Genomic DNA, 23465 nt, shown 5'->3' on the forward strand with positions numbered 1-23465 from the left:
TTGTAGTTTTCCGACAATTCAGCTGCTTTGGAAACACAAACACCGAGTTGGAAGTCGAGTTGTGATTCAGTTTAACCCATAACTTGGTTGAGTTTACCACCAAGTTCAAATACTTGGCTGCAGCGTAATGCGAAGCTCCTCTTGATCCATTGGTTCGAGCCTCGTCTACTAGTTTCTGAGCTTTTTGGACCAAACCATGAGCTTGGCTGATGCTGGAACATGCTCATATAATGTGTGAAGCCTCGTCTACCTACAGTTATTTTAGTTAATACAAATTTATTGATTCATTCACACAACCCAAGCAAACCTCTGTTCTTTTAAATACTACAATTAAATTTAACCGACACGATAATTAGTTTCACACCGAGAAAGATTACGAAAAAAACAACAATATACGTCCTTGATGTACTCTCGTGAAACATTACTCCTCCAATCCCAGCTAGAAAGAGAACAGACGAATTATAGATCTTGTTTAGGAAGGAGAGGGTTGAATTTTTATGAGAAAAAAAGAGAAGTTTTATCTTTGAAATACTGAGGGAGTTGGAGAGATTTAAGGGGTTTTGACAGGGTAAACATTTAGTTGAGGTAGAGTTAGAATTAATTAGACTACAAATCACAAAAGAACGTCTAGAAAGGCTTCGTACGTAAATTCTCATTTTAGTACTAGGGATGAAACGGTAATTAAAATGTTTTCTTTCTTTATCAAAGTTTATGAGAAGGAAAAGGAGCCGGTATCTTGTCCACTATTTACTTCAAAAGGGAAATTTACCAAACAATTTTAAGTTGGGTTTACGCCCTGACATTACATTCCTGCATTCCTTTCAAGGAGCCTGAGATTTGTGGCGCTTCACGTTCTGAAGGATAGGCTCCTTGACCTACCAAAAGAATACAAGGGCAGGATACAACGTAAGAGAGAGGAAATAATTTTAACCACCTCTGGATCTTCATGATTTAAGCAAAACTAAAAGGAATTAAAAACATACCGTGCTTGTCTTCCTTCCTCGCTTATCTTGTGACGGTCTACTACAAATATGGTCTATCTCATCCAAGTTTCTGTTAACTCGGTCGTGGTCACATCCTGGGACAGTGCTCTCTCTTGAAGCTATTGGCTAAATAAATTACAAAAGGAAACATCTTAGTTAAGCTTTGCAGAACATTGTGAAACTAAAATATTCGGTATGGATGGTGAAGTAAAACTCAACCCAATTTGAAAAAATTTAAATAAAATTTGAGTTATAAAATAGTAATCAAATAATTAAAAAAATAGTAATTAGTGCATTGGTTTTTAAGTTTGAGTCGTGTCTCTCAACTTTGTATGATATATATATATATATATATGTTAGAATCAATTAGTATCATAATATGATAAATATTTACAATTAAACTTAAAGAAAAACTTGAGCAATTGGACTCGACTCAAATTTAAAATCATAATATGAATATATTTACAATTAAATTTAAAATCTGAAAAATAACACCAAATTCTTAAAATCTCTTATTCTAGTTCTCTATACTCCAATTGCCGGTCATTTCCGACCACCCATTTGTCAGTGAACGATTATCCATACGCCCCCGATCATCCACTAACCAACCATAACTCTTGCTATAATCTCAAAACCCAAAATTCCCAAATTTCTACCCTTTAATCTCTAACCTTTAATCCCTAAAATCTCAAATACCCAAACCTAGTAATAGTCATCGGCCACCCTTAATCTGGAATATAAAGTTGCCGATCTTAACCGTAGGCAATCATTACTTTTATTTATTGTTCTAATCGGTTGAGGTTTTGGGTTGTTTTAGTCGGGTTTTTTATTTAAAAAAAATAAAATTTTCAAAAAAATAATATAAATACGACACACGCCTTTTAATGGATTTTTTTTAATGATAATTACGGTCGAGACACTTAAAATGATAATATTTATAATTTTAGATACCTACATTGGCCGAAAAAAATTTAAGTGACTAAATAGAAAAAACAGTATAGTTTAGAGAATTTATTTGTTTATTAAGCCATTTTAAATCGGGGCATGCACATTTTAGACTAGTAACCATAGTAGACACTCATTCCAAACTCCTAACATAGCTGTCAAATCAGAGTAAAGGGTCTCTATCTAGTGGGAAAGAGGAATGGCGCCTTCAATTTGACACTAACCTGAGCCATGCTTATGGGGGAGTTTCCGTTGTCCCTGTTCTTTGAGATAGTCTGTTCACTTTGGTTCATGTCAGATCGGCCCCTCATGCGTGTAAGATCCGAACCAAAGGAGTGGAGGGCGCCGAATGTAGAAATATCCCTGAGGTTGCTTCCTAATAAACAGAAAAATATGCTCACGGTTTAAAACTTCATTCGTTGCTTAACTCTTAACAACAATACGAAACAGGTTCAATAGAGTACCAGGTCTCTGCATTTCCGGATGATTGGTCTTGTTATGTGGTTCATTGGTATCCATATCCTGCTCCAGTAGAAAGAGATAGAGATTTGCTTGCACAAGTAACAAAAACAAAAAATTCCAAGAATTACCATTGGGTCATTGGTTAAAACTCTCTTGACTTCCTGTAGCTCTTTCTCTGTCAGATTGGAGCGGATTACACGTTTGCCTGCGTTAACAACAGATCAAACACAGAGTAAATTATCTTATAAGACCATGTGGAGGAAATTGTTACAAGAGTGGCAACACAAACCTAGCCTACGGTTGCCTTTAGCTTCGATAAAACCGTCTCGTGTCATCTTATTTATAATATTTCGAATAACTCTCTGATTTACTTGTCAATCCAGCTTCTTCTGAAGTTTTGCAGCCGACACATACGTCATTGGAAGAGCATGGTACAAAGCCTAAAGTTACAATAATGAAGTCAGAATTTACAAACTGAGAAGAGAGCAATCAGGCAACCCTAACAAATTGCAAGAAATACTCAAGAAAACAACAGAAACTTGTTCACTTATAAGTTGCAATGACTTGAAATTGAAAAGCCTCGTGCATGTTAAGGTTTATGTTACAAAAAAGGCAAAGCAAAGCAAAGCTGAGAAATATTACTTGAATACCTTCATGTACATGTGATCTTCAACCTTTGGAAATTTCTGAACAATGTGGACTTGGCCATCCATTTCTTCTTTAACCGGAAACTCATAATCGGATTTCTGGTATTATTTTCATGATATCAAGGAGAATGATCTAAAGTAGATAATGAACATACAAATTTCAAATGTAAAAGAAATAACCTTCTGCTTGTTTATGATGTAATCGTCTTTTCCACTGCTTGATAAAACACCTTCCTTTAACAAGTTTGTCCATTATTTCTGATATCAATCAAAAGATATTAAAGTAGTAACAGGTAAAAATAGAAAACTTATTATAATAGAAGTTGAAAGGAGTTCAAATCCAGCACTTTAGAGTACTCCCTTTATGTTTAAACTTCAATTTCGACCAAATATTTCATTACCTTCTGTCAAAACCTGTATTTGTTCGAAATACCTTCTGTCAAAACCTGTATTTGTTCGAAATAGTAAGATTACAATATAGGATTATTACAACAAAAAGAAACTGCAGGATATCAAAAGTAAACCACCCTCACCTAATTTAGAGGCCCTATTGATATAAAAATAAATTAGGAAAATAATATAGCGCGTTTACCACTGAGATATCGGGGAAATTTGAGAGCACATCAGTAAGTGCAATAGTGTCAAGATGAAGATTATTGATCCAATTCTTCACACTTTCCAACTGTTGTTCATCTTCCATGTGATCTTCAGTATTATCTGTGCAGCAGTTATCAGATTAGTAGAGTTGCGAACAAACCTAATCCAGAGAAAGAATCTCATAAAGGAAGTAATAGGAGGAATTTAAAAAAAAAAAACTGTTAACGACTTTTTTATTCTGTTCTGATAACTTTAAAATGTTACCTTCATCCACCACGCTATTTTCTTCTTCTGGTCGTTGCGTATCTGGCAGAGCAACCATCAATCAGATTCTCGCAACAAAAGCTTATAAAACAAGATGGAAGGGACAGATAAGGTTTTGTGAAACAATTTAATTACCTACTGGTGCCACAATAAATTCTTCTTCTTGTGATTCACTAACCTGAAATCAGTAGTAAAAAATCGAAGACGTCAACACAAATTATTTGGATAATGGGAGAATGGGTTAAAGGGCAAGAGTATATAGACTTAACAAAGGATACAGTTTCTTTACCTCACTATCAGAATCAGAAGATTCATCTCTTTGAACAGAGTCAACACCGAGGCTTACTTCTTCATCTTGAATGTCATCATTTTCATCCCCACAAGGGTCAAGTACACTTTTCACCTGTACAAAGTTACAAGTAACGAAAACTTTGATTAATATATGAACCACAAATCTGAGCAGACAAAAAGCCTTCAAAACATTACCTTGAGAGCTAACACAAAATGCTTGCTGTTGACATTTCCAACTTCCATCCTTAAAGGATTTTTGGTCCACGAATTTTGAGCTTCATCTTCCATGCAGCCTCTAAAGAAGGGAGGCTCATAGTCCACTGGCTGTGCGTGGTTGAAATTAATGCATTACAATAAATTACATACCATATTTGTTAAGGTTGAACCTAGAAAACTTCTCCAAAAAGTGAAGTGAAAACAAGAAATCACAACATAGACAAACAAGTAACAAGTTGCTTGAGTTCAATATTCGAAGAAGCAAATACATGCTCAACAACCAAATACCAAATCCTCGTACGTGGACAATAAGAATTTCACAATTAATTTCCATATTTTACTAAGCAATTGGGAAAATTTTAAACTAAATTACTCCCAAACTTCAGGTAGAGGAAACAAAGGCTTCATGGAGAAAAAAAGCATACCGTCACATCTTCATAGTAGAGAAGTTTCATCAATATAGTACGCTGAAACAGAAAGATAAAACAACTGTCACAATTAACAATACCTTTGTTATTGAATGTAAAATAAATATTTACAAGGCTTAGTTGCTAAGATTTACCTCTTCGGGCATCTTATCCAGAGTTCTCATCAGCTGAACCAGAGTACGAATCATTTTACAAGCAGAATTCCTGAAATTTTAAATTGTCACAGAATTTTAACTTAAAAATGGCGGCTCTAAACAAAAAGGGACAGAAAATTGTACTGGTTTGAATGAATCGGATCTAAATCACCTCACTTGATTGGGAGTAACTTCAGAGGCTGAGTAACATTTGAATGCTTTGCCTTGCTTCTTGTTTCTAGTGCGATTAATATTCATTGAAACCTCTTGAGAATCAGAATTGGAATAACTAAAAGAGACTGCAAAGAGAAGCGGTACTCAATTTGTCAAATCAAGAATCAAACCATTAAAGCTTTGAATATGATAATAAAAACGGCGACAAAGAAATTTTACATGAGTATTCCTCAATCATTGCTCCATCTATCGATTCGCATATGCAGAACAACAGTGTTATCAGGTACTTTTTCTGTAATGCATCATACACACCTGCGAAGAAGATAAATTATCAAATAATTAGAGTCAGAGATAAAACGATTAGAACAGGAAAAATAAAAAAGGATAAGAATCAAATGAAAACAACTTGCCTTTCTCCATCCAATCAATCAGTCTACGAGACTCCGCATCCAACGGCATTAGCTTCTTGATCTTCATCTCTTTGATGATTGTCACAATTTTCGAATAATTAGCCAAACAGATTTTGGAAATTTTGAAAAGAAATTTGAGAAAGTCTTAGAAGAAGAAGCTAAACTAAAGCAGGAACGGATTTATCGTTGAAATAATTTTCTGGAAAAAGGCCTCTGATATAGCTAATATTAAAAATAGCAATACGAAGCAAGTTCCTCGCCTATTCGGAGAAAAATCAATTAACAAAGATGAGATCAACTTAAAATATTTAACTAAAGCTTCAAGTGACTATTTAAAAAAAAACTGATCCATAATCCATTTAGCAGCAAAATTGATTAGAGGAAAAAGAATACAGAGCAATTTTTTTTGGCGAAGTTGCGACGAAATAGAAGAAATCAGTACTTATATTAACAGCGGGCTTTTATATACAGCTCGAGACATAAATTACTGAAAATTTGACTCAAAATGACCATGCATTAACATGAATCATGATATCATCTACGAGCAAAATTTTCATCGAAGCTACAAAGGAAAATGTTCAGATCGGATGTGTATTTGGTGCATATAATGCTTTTAAGATCTAAGCTTCCTAGAGATGTTAAATTTCAGAACAAAAAACGAGAAAGGAGATTTGGTTTCTGCGTACGTTTATCAGACTTAGTTTTATCGAAGCACTGTAAATTTGAAGATAAAAGAACTATGTTTATAATCAGATCAAACAGGCATAAACAAATCAAAGAATTAACCACGAAAGGAACCAAGTCTAGAAACAGCGAACAAGGAAACTCAACCCTGTATCAAGCCATCAAATCAATGCGACGAAGCAAAAGGAAAAGAGAAGTAAACTAGATAGTTTAATTTTTTTTACCAAAAGGAGGGAATCCTGCTCGGTCATCTCCGCTTCTTTAACTTTTTGTGCAAAAACCTGACACGATGAATCGGCCAAAACCAAAACGAGGTCAGAGTAGAAAGAATATGAAGAAAACGTGAAATCATGAAGATGATGCGGAAATGATTGGATTCAAATCGGTTTCAGAGCTCACCATTGTTGGAGAGTTTTGAGAAAACTGAGTATTCAAATGGCAGAAAGAGAAGAGAAATTTGCAGAGAAAAACTAGAGTGTTTGGCTTGGAATTTTGAATCGCAGAAAGTAATAGCGGGAGAGAAAGTAGCTTGGAGAGTTGGGGAGTCGCTATTTATAGAAGGTCGGAATATGTTTAACAACGGTTATATCACACATGCAAACAACTGTGAAGGGCGGTGAGGTATAAAGTTGTTATTTTACATTAATGCTAAGGGTGTTTTAGTCATCACGACCTATAATCTAGTATTTATTTAGATAAATTATACATATAATAAATAATATATCAATAGAATACGTACAAACCTATAATCTTATGAGCAAAACATTAATTTTCTGTTTCATTCTTTTCCTAACAAATAGGAATTTTTCTCTCCTTGATGATTTTTTTTCTTTCATTTCATTCCATTTCATTTTTTTACGATATCCACTTTTATTTTTCAAAACCACTCATCATATTCGAAAATATTTCATTATTAATGTAAATATTTTTCTACCTAAATTAAAAATAAAAAAGGTGAGAATTTAGATTTAATCTCAAAATAGTCAATATTTTGAAATAATAGATTAAAAATTGTTAGAAGTTAAAGTTTGTTATTTTTTCTGTTTTACTTGTAACTAACTAGCAGTTAGTTAGATAGAATTATATATATATATATATATATATATATATATATATATGTAGTTTCTACCGTTTCTTCTTCGTTTTTTTCCATCTTTTCCTCTTGGCATGTGCTCATGGCTCTTACAATAGATTCCAATCATCCTCTTTTCCTGCATCCTTCAGATACGCCATGAGTTCATTTAGTATCGCATCAGCTCACTGGCTTCGAAAACTATAATGAGTGGAGCAGATCCATGTGTATCGCACTCTTGGCCAAGAATAAGCTCGACTTTGTGGATGGAAGTTGTCGAAGGAAAGATTATAAAGGTTTATTGCAATCTCAATAGGAGCGATGCAATGCGTTTGTGCTTTCGTGGATTTTGAATTCTGTGAGTCAGGATCTCTCTGCTGGAATTGTATTTTCTTCGAATGCAGAAGTTGTTTGGAAAGATCTCAAAGAACGGTTTGATAAAATTGATGGTTCTAGGGTTTTCTTCTTGCATCGATCAATTGCCACTCTTGTTCAAGGTGATTCGTATGTTTCAGTTTATATTACTCGACTCAAACTTTTATGGGATGAGTACACTACTCTTGTTCCTTTTTCTTCTTGCGATTGTGAGGTTGCACAACAAAATTCACTTCATGTTGTTGAACAACGACTCTTCCAGTTTTTGATGGGACTGAATGAAACTTACTCTACGCTTCGAAGTCAGATCCTCATTATGAAGCCTCTTCCTACAATTAATCAGGCATACTCTATGATTGTTCAGGAGGAATCTCGTCGAGTTCAGTTATCTGGCGCACCTATTGAAGTTTCTGTAATGTTCTCGAATGTTTTCAAAGGAAATGATCGAAGGCAGTTCAATGAGACTTGTGAATATTGTAAAGTCAAGGGCCATAGTCATGATAGTTGTTATCGGCTTATTGGTTTCCACCAGATTTCAATTTTAATAGGAAGAAGGCTCCTCAGGCTGCAATGGCGGTTAATTTTGTGAATTCTGTTAATGGAGAGGTTGAGACTGGTTCGGTGGTTTCCTCTCCTGTCTCAACTATTCATACTTTCACTCCTGAGCAGTATAATCAGATCTTAAGCCTGTTGAACAAGAGCTCGGCCTTAGATTCTAGTGTGAATCTTGCAGGTACTGTTGCTTGTAGTTTACCTGCTTCCAATGATATGTATGTTCGTTGGATAGTTGATACTGGTGCAACTGATCATATTTGCTTTTAAGGGCCCGCAATTTCATGTTTCATGTCCTTCCCATCATTATGTCCATATGCCTAATGGTCAAACTGAATTAGTATCCCACATAGGTTCTCATAGGTTGACTTCTGATCTTGTTATCTCTAATGTCTTGTTCGTTCCTAGTTTCACCCATAATTTGCTTTCTGTTTCTCGACTTGTCAAAGAACATGGTTGTGTCATTTCTTTTTATCCTGACATTTGTATCTTGCAGGATCTTTACACTGGCATGATCAAGGGGTTTGGTAGAAGGTTTAAAGGGCTTTATATTTTTGAATCCACTAAAAGAGCTATTGATTTGTTTTCTACAAAAAAATGTAATTCTTTGGTTAGTTCTGGGAATATTTCTTCTGTTAATTATGTGCTTACTGCTTCTGTTTCTAATAAAACTAATCTTTGGCATGCTAGATTTAGGTATGCTTCTGCTTCTGCTATGAGAAAATTGTCTTCTTATGTTTCTGATAAACTTGATACAAATGTTGTTAATGATTGTAGTGTATGTCTTTTGGCAAAACAAACCAGATTTCCATTTCCCCTTAGTCTTACTAGATCTTCAAAACCTTTAGAACTCATTCATATAGATTTATAGGGTCCTTATAAGATATATACTCCTAGCGGTCATAGGTATATTTTGACTATTGTTGATGATTACACACGAATGACTTGGGTATATCTCTTAAGAGTTAAAAATGATGTTGTTCTATTTCTCAAGCAGTTCCTTTCTTTTAACTCCACTCAGTTTTCTTCTGATACTAAAATTTTTAGAAGTGACAATGATACATAATTTTTTAATTCTTACTGTACTCCTTTTTTCTCTTCTCTTGGTATTTTGCACCAGAGTTATTGTGTTCAGACTCCACAACAGAATGGAGTTGCAGAGAGAAAGCATATACATCTTTTAGAAGTAGCTAGGGCTTTACATTTTCAATCAAAGGTGCCTGTTAAATTTTGGGGTGAATGTGTGTTAACAACTTGTTTCATTATAAACATACTTCCTTCTTCTGTTTTGCAATGGAGAACTCCTTAGAGTTTTTGGTTGTTTGTGTTATGCTACTGACCCAAAACCAACAAATAAATCTGCTCATCGAGCCTTACCTTCTGTTTTCATGGGATATTCTAATACCAAAAAAGGTTATCTTTTGTTTCATCTTACTTCTAAGAAGTTTTTTGTTAACAGGGATATTATTTTTCATGAACATGTGTTTCCTTTTCATTTTCCTGTTCAGGCATATTCATTTTTTCCTTTTAATCCTTCTATTCCTGATTCTGAGTTCTTAGTTCTTTCTTTTGGTCAACAACCTGTTCTTGTTGTACCACCTAATTCTTCTTCCATAACTGAACCTGGGCAATCATCACAATAGTTAGAATCTGCTATAGGTCCAGTAGCTCCAGTCTTAGTTAGGAAGTCTACTAGGGTTCCTAAACAACCTCAATGGTTGAATGACTTTGTTTGCAATTTTGTTTCTACTTCTGCTTATCCTATTTCATATTTTATTTCCTATAATCATCTTCCTCTTGTTACACAATCTTTTGTTTCCTCCATTTTGCATCATGTTGAACCTAAATCTTATCATGAGGCCATTCAACATCCGGAATAGGTGTGGGTTATGAAGGATGAAATTCTTGCTCTTGAAACAAATAAGACTTGGTCAGTTGTATCCTTACCTTCTGGGAAAGTCCCTATTGGTTGTAAATGGGTTTATAGGGTTAAATATAATGGTACTGGTATTATAGAAAGATTTAAAGCTCGTTTGGTGGCCAAGGGTTATAGTTAAAAAGAGGGTGTAGATTATGTGGATACCTTCTCACTAGTGGTCAAATTGGTTACTGCTTGTTTTCTTCTCGTCATTGCTTTTGTTTTTTATTGACCTTTGTTCCAGCTTGATGTGTATAATGCCTTTTTACAAGGTGATTTGTCTGAAGAGGTGTATATGGAAGTTCTTCCTGGTTTTTGCAGTCAGGGGGAGAATAAGGTATGTAGACTGCAAAAATCACTTTATGGTTTGAAACAAGCATCTAGACAATGGAATTTGAAGTTAACTGAGGCTCTTTTAGGTGTTGGTTATGAACAAATCAAATTTGATTATTCTTGTTCACAATGAAAAAAGATAAGAAGATTGTAGTCTTGTTGATTTATGTTAATGACTTGCTGATTACTAGCAATGACAGTGTTTTGATTGATGATTTAAAGAGTCTTTTGAACATGAAGTTTAGAATGAAAGACCTTGGTGAGTTGAAGTATTTTTTAGGTCTTGAGATTATGAGATCGAAAAAATGGATCTTAATTAATCAGCGCAAAATATGCTCTTGAATTGATTGAGGAAACATGAGTAAGTGGTTCAAAACCAGCAAAGACTCCCCTTGAACAAAATGCTAAGCTTACTACAACAGAGTATGATGAGCTGTGCACAAAAGGAAGTAATGAAGTTGATGAGTTATTAGCTGACAAGAGTGTTTATCAAAGGCTCATTGAAAGACTTATTTACCTCACACATACCAGACCATATATATCTTTTGGTGTGCATTACTTGAGTCGGTTTATGCAACAACCTAAAGAATCTCATTTGCAATCAACATTGAGGATAATGAGGTACATAAAAAAAATCCTAGTAAAGGGATCTTGATGGATTCAAACAGTAGTTGTGATATTGAAGCATATTATGACTCAGACTGGGTTGCATGTCATATTTCAAGAAGGTATGTTTCTGGTTTTTGCATTAAGCTTGTAAATTATTTGATTTCATGGAAGTCCAAGAAACAGAATACAATAGCCAGATCATATGCTGAAGCAGAATATTTGGTTAAATGGTTTAGTTAAAGAACTTGGATTAGAAAGGAAGTATCCAATCAAGCTATATTGTGATAATAAAGCTACTCTTCAGATTGCAGCTAATCCAATCTATCATGAGCGCACAAAGCATATAGAAATTGATTGCCACTTTGTAAGGGAGAAAATACAAGGACTTATCAAAACAGAATTTGTATCTTCTTCAGAGCAATTAGCAAACATATTTACTAAAGCTCTAGGAGTACAACAACATGAGTATCTTGTATCCAAGTTGGGGGTAAAAAATATCTTCTACCCACCAACTTGAGGGGTGTTAGAAGTTAAAGTTTGTTATTTTTTATGTTTTACTTGTAACTAACTACTAGTTAGATTAGAATTATATATATGTGTAGTTTCTATTTTAAAATAAAATAATATGAGGTATTTTTTTCATCTGATTTTAACAAAAATAGTATTATTTTAATTTGATTAATTGAAGTTTACTTTTAATAGTAAAAATAAATAAAATGATATACTAATAAAAGAATAAAATTTTCCCAACTTATACACACTTCCTTTTGCAACAAATGCCGCTGTTGTGAGATTTCAAATTTGATATCATGCGGTTGATGATGTGACAACGGGCACAAGTGTCCCAATGAAATTTTTGTTTTCCTTTGTAGAATAAAGATCCATTTTTTTTGTCAGTCACCCTGCAAAAACAATTCACCGTGCTATAATGTATTACATAATTTGGGAGTTTTATCTTAAAACTGTCAACCGTACATGGAACATGGTGGTGCTTCTGATGGGGGTTTGCATCTGTAGTAGATATTTCCAGGCAGTTGTTGGAGTAGCGGGAAATTAACGGTTGGCTTGCCTTGATGCTATTAATATCGCAGGTTGATGACTCGTTAGCGCCTAAAATGGATTGGATTTGGAATCTTTCGTGCTCAGAACGTATTCGTTTCTTCGTGGCATAATAACAAAATTACTTAGAACATTTTAATTTTGGGTTAAAACAGACCTTATTAGATTAAAATTGTTAATTGATCAACTATCAACATATGTTATTGACGTAACATATGATACATCACCCCAAGTAATGACATAACATGCATCATATCACTTAAAATAGTGACATAACATGTACCACATCAACAATTAAACACATGAAAATACCACGGCAACATGTCTTGACTATTAGTCAACTAATGGTTTCCATCCAACAAAACTATTTTGACCAAAAATTAGAGCGTTGGAGGTTAAAAGCTCCAAAATAAAGAATATAATACAAAGCAACCATTTATACAAACGTTGGTGATAATATTGTCATTATACCTTTCTTCACAAAGTAGTTCTAGAAAGGTTAAACATGAACCAGATCCACACTCGAAAAGGCATCACAGTTGATTATTGTTGTTTTCTATGCTTAAATGAGATTGAGTCAATTGATCATACTTTTCGTAAGTGTGCTATTGCATGTGAGGTTTGGCAGGCTATAGGCATTATACATTAAATCAACATGATTTATTCTCTGTTGATTTTCATTGTTGGATACCCGAAAATTGGAATAAAATTATATGAAAAGATACTGTTTTTGCAATGTCAATCATGGATTACTGAAATATTATTACAAAGAAAACATACCCCTCCAAGAATGGATTGGTCAAAGGTAAGAACAAAACATTGTTAAACTGCCTACAGATACAGATTAACAAGGTAATGCCAAATATTGAAAGACAAAATGCTTATTATTATTATTATTAATATTTATTAAATTACTAAATGGATAACAAATTCTATCCAAGAGTGCGACCCTAATCAGATTGTAATAATAGAAAGGGAAACAATTGCCAAAATGTGGGAAGAATCCACTTGTTTCAATTTTCTATATCTCATCAGGTGAATCTTTAACCTTCCAACAAAATATAACCAGAATGGTTACCACGAGGATTATTCAAGCAAGTACCTTTATCGTGGAGGAGGTGGAGGAACATGGGATTTCGCCATTCCCACCCATGCAACGATTCCAACAGCAAGGATTACCCATCCAAATATATCATACTTCAAATCACTGCTCTTCTTCTTGGCAGCCTGAAAATATACAAATAAATCAGCAAAAATCTTCTATCAACTTGGAGAAAAGTGAAGGGACACTGTCATATTTGTAATGTTTCTTTGGGCTCAGAAGTCCGAACTCCATGAATAAAGAATCCATCCATAAATATTTCATTACATCCATTAAATGAAACAGTTATGAAAAAGAAAAAACAGCAACTATGTCTTTGAGGTCGTCGATCTTGAACACGATGTCTGACAAAACTAATTATTAGAACACTTTTTTCTTTATCTACTAAGCAGGACTTTTTTATTACCTAAACCTTACTAAAGCAAAAGTACTAACGAAGATCTATGTTAACAAAAAGAAATTCTTTTCAATAGGAAATTACTGGCAATCCCTCAAACAACTGTATGCAATGCCACGTCTTCAACTTTCTGTTACAATTCTCTCTCTCTCTCTTTTTTTTGGGGGGGGGGGCGGGGGTAGGAATGTCCATTGCAACTGTTATTGATGAAGTGATTTTGGCGCAATCTTACACCGATGTGGAAATATTTACTTGAGTACATCGTTGGAGAACTAAGATTAATGATTTGAAACCAACCATAGCATAATCAAGGCTTACATATAATTATAGGAATTAGTCATTCACATCTGGTAATACATAATGAACTTATGAATACAACATAGTAATTGCTAACTTAGCTCACATGATAAGATAGGATAATGCAAGGAAGCACTTCCATGGAAAAAAATAAGGGAACAAGCAGGGAATGTTTGGAAGTCGAAGAACATGACTACTAAAAATACTCACAGTTGAAGTTGAAGAAGCTGAAGATGCCCCACCCATAATCTGTTGGCTAGCTGCAGCCTTTTGGAAGTCCAGATGTATCTCTGGAGCCTAAGAAGACGAACGAAATCCAAACTTTATTAGAAAGTACATGCAAGTTGCAGCAGGACGACCACTCAATCCACACTCCTTTTAATACTCGTTTCTTTTTCCTCAAGAAAATAAACAATATCCATTTGGCACAATAGGAAATTAAAGAAATTCAAAACAGCATAACATTGATAAAACAAAAGGAAAACATCAATCCCACTAGCCTGCTGTAGTAACAAAATATCTTATTATGTACTTAAGAAATAGCCATAACTTTATCATTGATGAAGTTTATATCAAATAATTATCACTTCAAACAATGCAGCTAAAAAAGTTAAAACATTAATTAAGTTATATACCAAAGTTTGTGAGGTTTTATTCACATAAGGCATAAATCTTCATGAGGTGTCAAAAACTTCTAGTTGTATAATAAAGGAAAGCAAGTTTACCTTAGCAGCAACTTCCAAAGACTTTCGATAAATCTCATTGCCTGGATCCTACCACCCCAAAAATTCACCAAATTAACTACCAAACTCTCGATTTAGAATTTTCAAAACACACAAAAGAGATAAACAAAGAAGTTACCGCATCAACTGCTTTTTGGAAAAACTGAGCTGCCTTATCAAAAGAAACTTTTGCCTCATCAGAATCCGTAGTCATAAATGCAGTAGTTGAGAGCGCGTTTCCCATGCACCATAAAGTTTCATGCCTGGATGGATTTATCGCCAACGCCTCATCAAATTTCGAAATTGCATCTAAACGATCAATATCCATAGCATTAGCAAAAATAATAACAAGTGGAAAATATAACATATTATTAAATTCAATAACAGGATGAGAATACCATTTATCATATTATTTGCATCCGAAACAGTCTGAAACTGAGCTAATTCGAGCAACGCCCCTCCCCATTTGGTTAAATTCTGAAACCAAATTTAACAGACAACAATGAAATTCAAAGCAAAAAATTAAAAAAAAAATACACAAATCTCAACCATAGGAGAACATTGCGAATAAAAGAACCAAAACCCAATTACTGTCAAAATCGAGCAATTTTAAACAAAGAAACGGATAAATATATATTCTTCAAAAGGAAAAGAACGGAGGCAATAAAAAATAGAAGGAACCTCGGTGTCAAGAGGGTCATTGGCGTAGGTGGCTTCAGCGGTTTTTCGAGTGTGTTCGGCGACCAGTAGGCGATCGAAGTCAGCTTGAGAAAACTCCATTCCAGTTATTGTTTTCTTCTTTTAGTGTTGAAACTGATGAGGGTGGCCGCTAGGGTTTTATGTTCTATTCGATAAGTGTTGGGAAGGGAACATACGGTATGAGCAATGCGCGAAGTTGGACTAAAAGACCGTGATGTCCCTCGGTATTTGGCGCTCCTTTTGCCTTGACTCTTTTTAGGGTCAACAATAATATTTTTTTTTTTGGATAAATAAATTTTTTATTTATCCAATGAAAAGGAACAGCAAAACATCCCAATTGGGATTTAAACAAAGTTACTTACAACAAAAATCAGTTTAAACTCCAATAATTATATAAGTTCATATTCACATAGTCAGTCCTATTGAAGTTTCTGTCACTGAGATTGAATCGAACGAGGTCTTTTATATCTTTTAAGACTTGATCCACTGTTCTTGATTCTTTCCTGAAGATCCTTCGATTTCTTTCATCCCAGATCGAGTAAATGTATGTTGTCCATGAAAGTTTCAGGATGGTGGTGAGGAGTGATTTGCCTTTCCAATGTTGAGAAGCCCATCCAATTCTCGTTTCCCAGGTAGTATGCATGATGCACATGTTAGAAAGACTCATGATAGAGTTCCATAGAGAAGTAGCAAAAGAACAGTCCATAAACAGGTGATTTATAGTTTTAGTCAACTCTCGACATAAGCAACATAAATCATCAGAAACGATACCCATTTTAGAGAGCCTTTCCCGAGTAGGAAGTCAATCAAGAATAGACATCCATGAGATAATACTCAGCTTGGGAATGTGCAGTGGAAACCAGATAACTTTATGCCATGGTACCTTTGCATTTTGTTCTCTCAATTCCTCCCATAATTCTCTGGTTTTCGAAATCCCTTTGTTAATAATAGGGATGGCTTCAGTCCTTAATTTGATAAGCTTCCTAAGACACCAGCTGAAGGAAGAACTTGCACTGATGCTCTGCTTTTAATAACATAACAGTAAGTCCATGCAACCCACGGTGATCCATCAGCAGCTAGTAATTTTCGAATGAGCTGAACCATGCAAGTTTTATTCCATGTTCTGATATTTTTTAAACCAAGACCCCCTTCAGATTTGGGTCTGCAAATTTTGTCCCAACCAATCCTAGCTCCTGATACAGCCTTATCTGATCCTTTCCAAAAGAATCTTGAGCAGAGCTGTTCAAGTCTTTTAATAACTTTCAAAGGAAGTAAAAATTGCCTACTCCAGAAATTCACCACACTGTAAAGAACAGATTTGATGAGCTCAAGTCTTCCTGCATAGCTCAAGAATTTTCCAGACCAATGTTGGATTCTTTGTTTGATGCTTTCAATAAGAGGCATGCAGTCAATTTCAGTTAACTTTCTGATAATAAGAGGAAGTCCATGATATTTGACAGGTAAGAATCCAAGTTTGAAACCAGTAGCAGATTTAATATTGTCCAGAATTCTAGAGGAGATTCCAGCAGAAAATAATTCAGTCTTACTAACATTTAGCTTTAGGCCAGACAACTCATAGAAGTGATCAAGGACGGTGATAACTCCAACAATTGATTCAAGGTTTCCCTTGCAAAAAATTAAAAGATCATATGCGAAAGATAAATGAGTGATGCCAAGCTTTTTGCATTTAGGGTGATACCCGAATATGCCTTTTGTAGCAGCAATATTGAGTAACTTAGAAATGATATTCATAGCAAGCACAAATAAGATAGGTGATAGGGGGTCACATTGTCTTATTCCTCTTTGACCCTTAAAATAACCTATTAAACTCCCATTGAAGGAAATAGAATATCTAGCTTCTCTGAAACAGGCTTCAATCCACTTAATAAAAGGAAAAGGCAGCCCTATCACAATAAGAACAACAGATAAAAAGTCCCAATGAAGAGAATCAAAGGCTTTATGAAGATCAATTTTGAGGGCACACCTTGGAGAAATGTGTTTTATGCCATATCCTTTCACCAATTCTTGAGCGAGGAGAGTGTTATCAATTAAAGATCTACCTTTCACAAAAGTTGTTTGGCTAAGAGATATAATCCCAGGCAGTAGTGAAGTCAATCTTTTGACAAGGATTTTTGTGATAGTTTTGTACACCACTGAACAGCAGGATATAGGTCTGTAGTCCTTGACATGACTGGGGTTTTGAATTTTAGGGATCAAAGCAATAATGGTTGAGTTGAAGGCAGGACTGATAAAATTCTCTTGGAAGAAAAATTTTACAGCATTGATGACATCTTCCCCTACAACAGTCCAGGATTTTTTGAAAAAAAATGAAGTGTAGCCATCAGGTCCTGGTGCTTTATCATTTCCTTGTTGAAATAATGCCTCCTTGATCTCTTCAGTAGTGATGTTTTTAATTAGGTCAGAGGCAGCTTCACTGGAGATATTTTCTTGGAGGAGGTTTTTTAGATATGAAGGATCAGTTGGGAGGACTCTAGGATCAGAAGTTCCTAGTTGTAATTTAAAGAAATCAATGATCTCTGTAGACATAGCATCAAAGGACTCAAGTCGTTTCCCCTCATTATTGACCAGTATTCTAATGGTATCCCTTTTATGATTAGAAGCAATGGCCATATGAAAGATTTTAGAACATTTGTCTCCTTCTTTAATCCACTGGATTTTTGCTTTCTGCCTAAGAAACATATGCTCTATCTCCTCTAAGGCAGTCATCTCCTTTTGAGTTTTCAATTCTTTGTCCATAGAACTGATGCCTTTAAGAGTTTCAATTTGAATTTGCTCCAATTCTGTCTTCTTAAGTTTAACTCTAACAGAAATGTTACTGTAGAAGTCTTTGTTTAATTTCTTTAGGCAAGGCTTGAGTCTTTTAAGTTTAGAGAATAATTTCTGCATAGGGTTACCATAGGAAGGTTGTTGCCAAGACTGGTGAACAACTTCCAGGAAGTTTGAATGGGTGGTCCAGAAATTGAAAAATTTATAAGGTTTGGGTCTGTTTGTTAATCCAAGCAAGACCCATACAGTGATCCAAAGGGCCAGGGGCAGTGAATTCTACAAAAGAATTTTTGAAAGTAGTAGACCAATGAGGATTGATGAGGACTCTATCTAGTTTTCTTGCTAGGAAAGAATCCTTTTGTTTGTTGCTCCAAGTGAATGATGGGCCAAAAAAAGGATGGTCATGCAAGGAAAGATCTTGAATCACATTTTGGAAGTCAATCATATCAGCAGAAAGATAGGGTCCAAGGATGCATATAAAAATCCGAACACAACATAAAAAAACTTGACCCGAACCTGATTTTTAAAAAAAAAAATAGACCCGACCTGGTCGGATTTAAATGCCCATCCCTAGTTAAACGATGCATATAATTTCCCCTTTTTTTTATTTAGCAAAATCTATAGTAAATGCTAGTTTGCTTCTGTATTCGTATTTGATTAGTTATTAAATTAATGCGTTTCTTATTGAGTAAATAAAAGTTGAGACTAGTTATTTATTATGACGCACCAAATATTACAGAAATCAAAATATCTTCCATTCTTTTTCTAATTGCAATGACAAGTGTTAACCTAAGAATTCAAAACAAAGGACATCAGATACTTACATAGCAACTTTTGACAAACTGAATTTATTTTCTGCGAACATATAATTTTCTTCTTCAAACTTACAATAATCTTTTCCAGCTACTAGTGCAATAAATCAGAATGGATGTATCATAATTTCAAGGTGACAAGGGCCCGGAAAATACTGATACCACTGAAGCCGTTTCATCTCTTGGGACAGGGGAAGAGTTGAAATTTGTCCGAGGAAATATCCTTTTCCCTTGCTCTTTGTTCCCTTCTTTTATGAACGATGTACTTTGAGTCACTGCGCTTTTGCTGTTTGATCCTAGCTGCTGGATGCTCAAGGAAAGTCTCCTGTTTAAAGGGGTTGCATTGGCAAAACCTCCATTTAAGCTCTTGTTTGAAAGGCGCCGATTATTGGTGGTTGGCTTAGATGTAATGAAGTTTTCTTGCTCGATGACTACCTGGCTCGGACCTTCATCTGCTGAGAATTTTTTCTACATATTAGAGAGGTCTGGTTAAACAGGCTACTATAAATGTTGAATTTTGATTTTGGTTGAATGTGGAATTATACTGACCCGTTGCCTTTGCTTTTCTTCTTCTCTTTCTTGCCTAGACAGGTTGTACTCTTCCAACATTGCCAAAAGAGGTACCTAGATAACCACAGTTGTCATTCCCTCATGGCAGCTTGTTTGAGATTAATCATGCTTGATATGTTATATGAAAAACATAATTTCAAGTTAGTACATGTAGAGTTTTTAAAGCCAGGGATCCAAGTAATTAGTTCAACATCTGAGAGTTGCATGTCTTGACGCATTCCATGATGGTTTTCCTTTTCAACATTTATTTCGTTTGTTAATTACTTATGATCTATTTGATAATTTTCTTGTGGAGGTTATCTAATTAATGTTATATAATCATGACCTAGACGGCAAAAGCATGTGGAAGTTCAGGAATAACTAATCAGAAATGTTAAATCTAAAACCCAGAACATAAAACTGAGTCACTTATGCTGGGTCTTGTTATTTTTTTACAGGTGCTGGATATATATTGATCTTTCTGTTTTTTAATTACTGTCGTGCGTACTTTCAGTGAAGAACAATTTTTCTTTTTTCCTGTTTGATTATATGCACAATATTGTTAAACTATAACAGAAACCTACTTTTTTGTCAATGTGTAATCAGAGGAATATATGGTTTTACCTCATCGTACAAGAAAACTTTCCTTCTTTCTTCTTCCCAACTCTTGGTTTTTGCTATGAGTGAATCCACCAATGCTGCATGAAACTGTTTTCTGAGAATCTATATCTCGAAAAGTACATACTTACATTTCATGTACACAATAAGAGATTAAGATTCATTGTTTGACGCTTGAGAAACCTGCTTCAAGTTATAATGCTAAAGGCTTCACACAATCTAATAGATCATGCAACTTTTGTAACTGTCTAGTTCAGGTTAGTTAACGAATTCGGTGTAATATTTGTAAATGCTTATGCAAGTTTAGAAAAGTTTTCTGGTTTGAGTCAATGCCATGAGGAGTGCTTTAGCGAGATTTAGTTCCATAGGGAATTATCTCTAATGTGATGGAGATTTTCCTTTTTGTACCTGGGATTTTGTTGACTGTTACTCGGGCCCTTTCTGCACGTCTCAGGTTCCTATGAGCTCCCCTCCTGACAGAATATCTATTCTCATCCTGAAAATAGTTATGAAATAGGAAATGTGAAGCAGATTCAGCTAGAGATATAGCCAACTAGTTATGCAGAAAAATTGTTTTAAGATCATTAACCATGCTATATTCTTCCAGCCAGCGTTCCTCATCACGAGCTAGTATCCATTTCTCCACCTTCTCCATTATGGTTTTTCTGCTGGAAGCTTCTTCCTTTTCTCTTGATATCTGTTCATCTATGCTCATGAGGAGCTCGGCATGGTCAATCTCCCCTGTTGTACATTATATAGTTAGGTCCTGGCCTCCTGGGTACTTTAGATTTGAACTAGAAGAAAATAAAATTTGAAAACATATGTTATTTGTTCAGTCCCACCTGTGTTTATCAGGTTTAGTATATTTTCCATCTCCGATCTTGAAGGAATCTCCATGTGAGATTTATTGCAAATGTCTTCAAGCTCACTCTGTTTCTTGAGAAACAGCTCTTTCATTTTGCTTGCCTTTAATTGATCCAATCGCTTGACTTCGGCTTCAGCCTTGAAACATTTAAAAGAAACTTTTAAGTTTGTTGTTACTTTGATAGTTTGAGGTGATGGTGGTCTTATACAAAAACCTGTTGGATTATCTCCAGTGTAAGGCTTCCGGGATCAGATACTTCTGCCGATGAGACTGACAATAGATCAATAACATGAGAAAACAAGTAACGGTCTCTATAGGATGTATCCATTAGGCTCCACAAGTTTTTCAGTGCTTTACCAAGTTGGTGAAGCTGCAACGTTGACAAAAATTCAGCTAAAGATTTTGGCATGAAAAAAATTTACCTTATGACAGAGCTGTGGGCTGTCAAGGGAAAGGAAGAACAAGTGATTGTGGAAGAATCTTATGTCGTTCGTGGCAAAAATTGTGAACTCAAGCAATCCACTGTCTTCTCTTTTTACTTTTTAGGCTTTGACTATGATTTATTTTATGTTGTCCTTTATGAAGTTAGATAACAATTAAGAACTATGTACTTTTTGCTACATGCCAACAGCATGGTGCCAGAGCCCCTTGTAAGATCTGTTCAGAAAAATAATGGCATGACATTTTACCTTCTCAAGTCGCTTTTGTTTTTCTTCTTGCAGAGACTCCACAGTGCTGTTGAGTTTGGCCAAAATACCATCACTTATGTTTTTCGAAATTCCACACAACTCATTCAAGCTCGGGTGAACCTTTGTAATAATCATGGAAGATTCCATCCCCAATGTTGCTGACAAATTGTGAACAGCTGCTATATAGTTTTCCACTTGCTGGAGTCTGTTGTTCTTCAGAAGAACAAAACAGGAAAGAAAAGTGAACAGCTGTGATGCAACTTCCTTGATAGAAAATTTGAGGAGATTATGTACCTTCTCATTGTAGAGTCTTTGTAGCTCGTTCTGATATTCCTCAAGTTTCTTCAAAGAAAGATCATTCTCGTTCACTGTGACATTTGTTATCGAGTCATCATACTCCGACTGACCAGCAATTTCGGCAGATATTTTCTGGATTTGCCCTTGTATTGCTCGGAACTGGTTTACTCTCTCTTCTTTCCTCAACCGCATCTCCCGCAATGCTGGAGTAATGGAATCAAGTTGTTGCTTTATTGTTCCTGACATTTTCTCTGGCTGCAGGCACAATAATTAGGAGGTCATAAAACCAAGCAATGTACATTTACTCTTCCATTATATTGCATCTTGACTGGATCAAATGCCCTTCTTTTATCCAATTTGACCAATGAAAAGGAAAGTTGTTGTCAATAGTTTAGTTTATGACAAAAAATTAATGAAATCTAAATTGCTTTGTAAGGTACCCGTCCGGGAAGGGAACGTTCACCAAGGGACAAAAGAAGGTGAGTGAATTCAGCTTCAGATTCAGCCAGTTCCTGATGCAGGCGAGCTCTTGACATATTGGCACGGTCTACTTTTCTCCGGTACACCTCCAGACATTCTTGTTCTAATTCTAGTAGAACCTTCTCTCTTTCCGACTGATCTTCTCCAACTTCATTCCATATCATCTATTGCGTCACATATCACAATATATGATCTGATTACAACCACAGCTTATGTAAAAATATCAAAACCAAAATAAAATAAAATTTGATGAATCTCTTACCTGCAACTCTTGAAGTAAATATCCACATGAAGTTTCTAACAATGCAGAGCTTCTCATTCCAGGAGGCGCTTGGAACGATCCCATCCTATCTGTCTTTCAGTGCTGGTTTCTGCTGGGAGGCTTGAAACTGCTAGAAACTGGATGCTTTGGCTTGGGCACTGGGCCTAAAACAAGGTGGAACCTGTTGGTTTGAGTTCTTTGAGATGCAACCAAACCATGTTGTGAGAAAGAATAATAGGGGTGTGAGCTTTTTGCTTAAAAGACAAGGCTGGCAGTATTAGGTGCTAGTGAAGCTTTGGGTTAAAGAGTCATCCATTTTTCTGGATTTTCCAGGTTCTACCTTTCCACCTCATCACTATTTTGATTTAAATATGAAAAGAAAAGAAAATATAACTCCCTCCATCTTGTTTACTTTAGGTATGTATTGTAAATCAAACATTATATTGTATGCATCATATTTACATTCATCTTAGGTAAAGTCTTTTTAGATTATATTTTACAGCAACTTGATTCCTAAGCAATCTGTGTCCTAATGGAACATTTCTTCAATCCTTTGTTAAAATGTCAGAGTCATAAAAAAAGTTCCCATATGAATTTCTGATCTTTACTCTAGGATGCTTAAAGTTAGAAGGTCAAAGACAATATTCCAAAATTGCAATAATTTTGAGATTCCTTCCATAATTATGATTAGGACCAAAACAAATATAATATTCATTTGAGAATTTGGGAATAGTTA

At 35.0% G+C, this 23465-nt stretch overlaps 2 protein-coding genes and 1 pseudogene across 4 annotated transcripts; all 3 read right to left on the reverse strand.

Annotated features, from left to right (window-relative positions):
- Positions 1-821: 821 nt before the first annotated feature.
- On the reverse strand, positions 822-7412 carry LOC120173620 (annotated as a pseudogene).
- Positions 7413-12873: 5461 nt separating this feature from the next.
- On the reverse strand, positions 12874-15604 carry LOC120170503 (mitochondrial import receptor subunit TOM20-like). Its single transcript, XM_039178450.1, has 6 exons — positions 15353-15604; positions 15070-15148; positions 14811-14980; positions 14675-14722; positions 14160-14246; positions 12874-13380 (listed from the first exon to the last, which is right to left on the reverse strand). Exons 1-6 carry the CDS (start codon positions 15449-15451, stop codon positions 13258-13260), a joined length of 606 nt encoding a protein of 201 aa, XP_039034381.1. The 5' UTR covers positions 15452-15604; the 3' UTR covers positions 12874-13257.
- A 3406-nt stretch (positions 15605-19010) lies between these two features.
- Positions 19011-23138, reverse strand: LOC120170470 (65-kDa microtubule-associated protein 8). 3 transcript variants are annotated; one of them, XM_039178419.1, is made up of 11 exons: positions 22730-23138; positions 22428-22631; positions 21985-22242; positions 21691-21903; positions 21216-21371; positions 20979-21138; positions 20726-20877; positions 20545-20632; positions 20143-20216; positions 19519-19593; positions 19011-19437 (listed from the first exon to the last, which is right to left on the reverse strand). In XM_039178419.1, the coding sequence occupies exons 1-11, from the start codon at positions 22811-22813 to the stop codon at positions 19099-19101; spliced, it is 1803 nt and encodes a 600-aa protein (XP_039034350.1). In that variant the 5' UTR covers positions 22814-23138; the 3' UTR covers positions 19011-19098. The 3 variants fall into 3 exon arrangements, with proteins under 3 accessions (XP_039034350.1, XP_039034357.1, XP_039034365.1); XM_039178426.1 differs by having other exon boundaries at positions 19324-19424; positions 22730-23134; XM_039178434.1 differs by having other exon boundaries at positions 19338-19421; positions 22730-23134.
- Positions 23139-23465: the final 327 nt, after the last annotated feature.

This window comes from Hibiscus syriacus, unplaced genomic scaffold (genome assembly GCF_006381635.1).
Source record: "Hibiscus syriacus cultivar Baekdansim isolate YM2019G1 unplaced genomic scaffold, ASM638163v2 tig00003041_pilon, whole genome shotgun sequence".
Classification (NCBI taxonomy): domain Eukaryota; kingdom Viridiplantae; phylum Streptophyta; class Magnoliopsida; order Malvales; family Malvaceae; genus Hibiscus; species Hibiscus syriacus.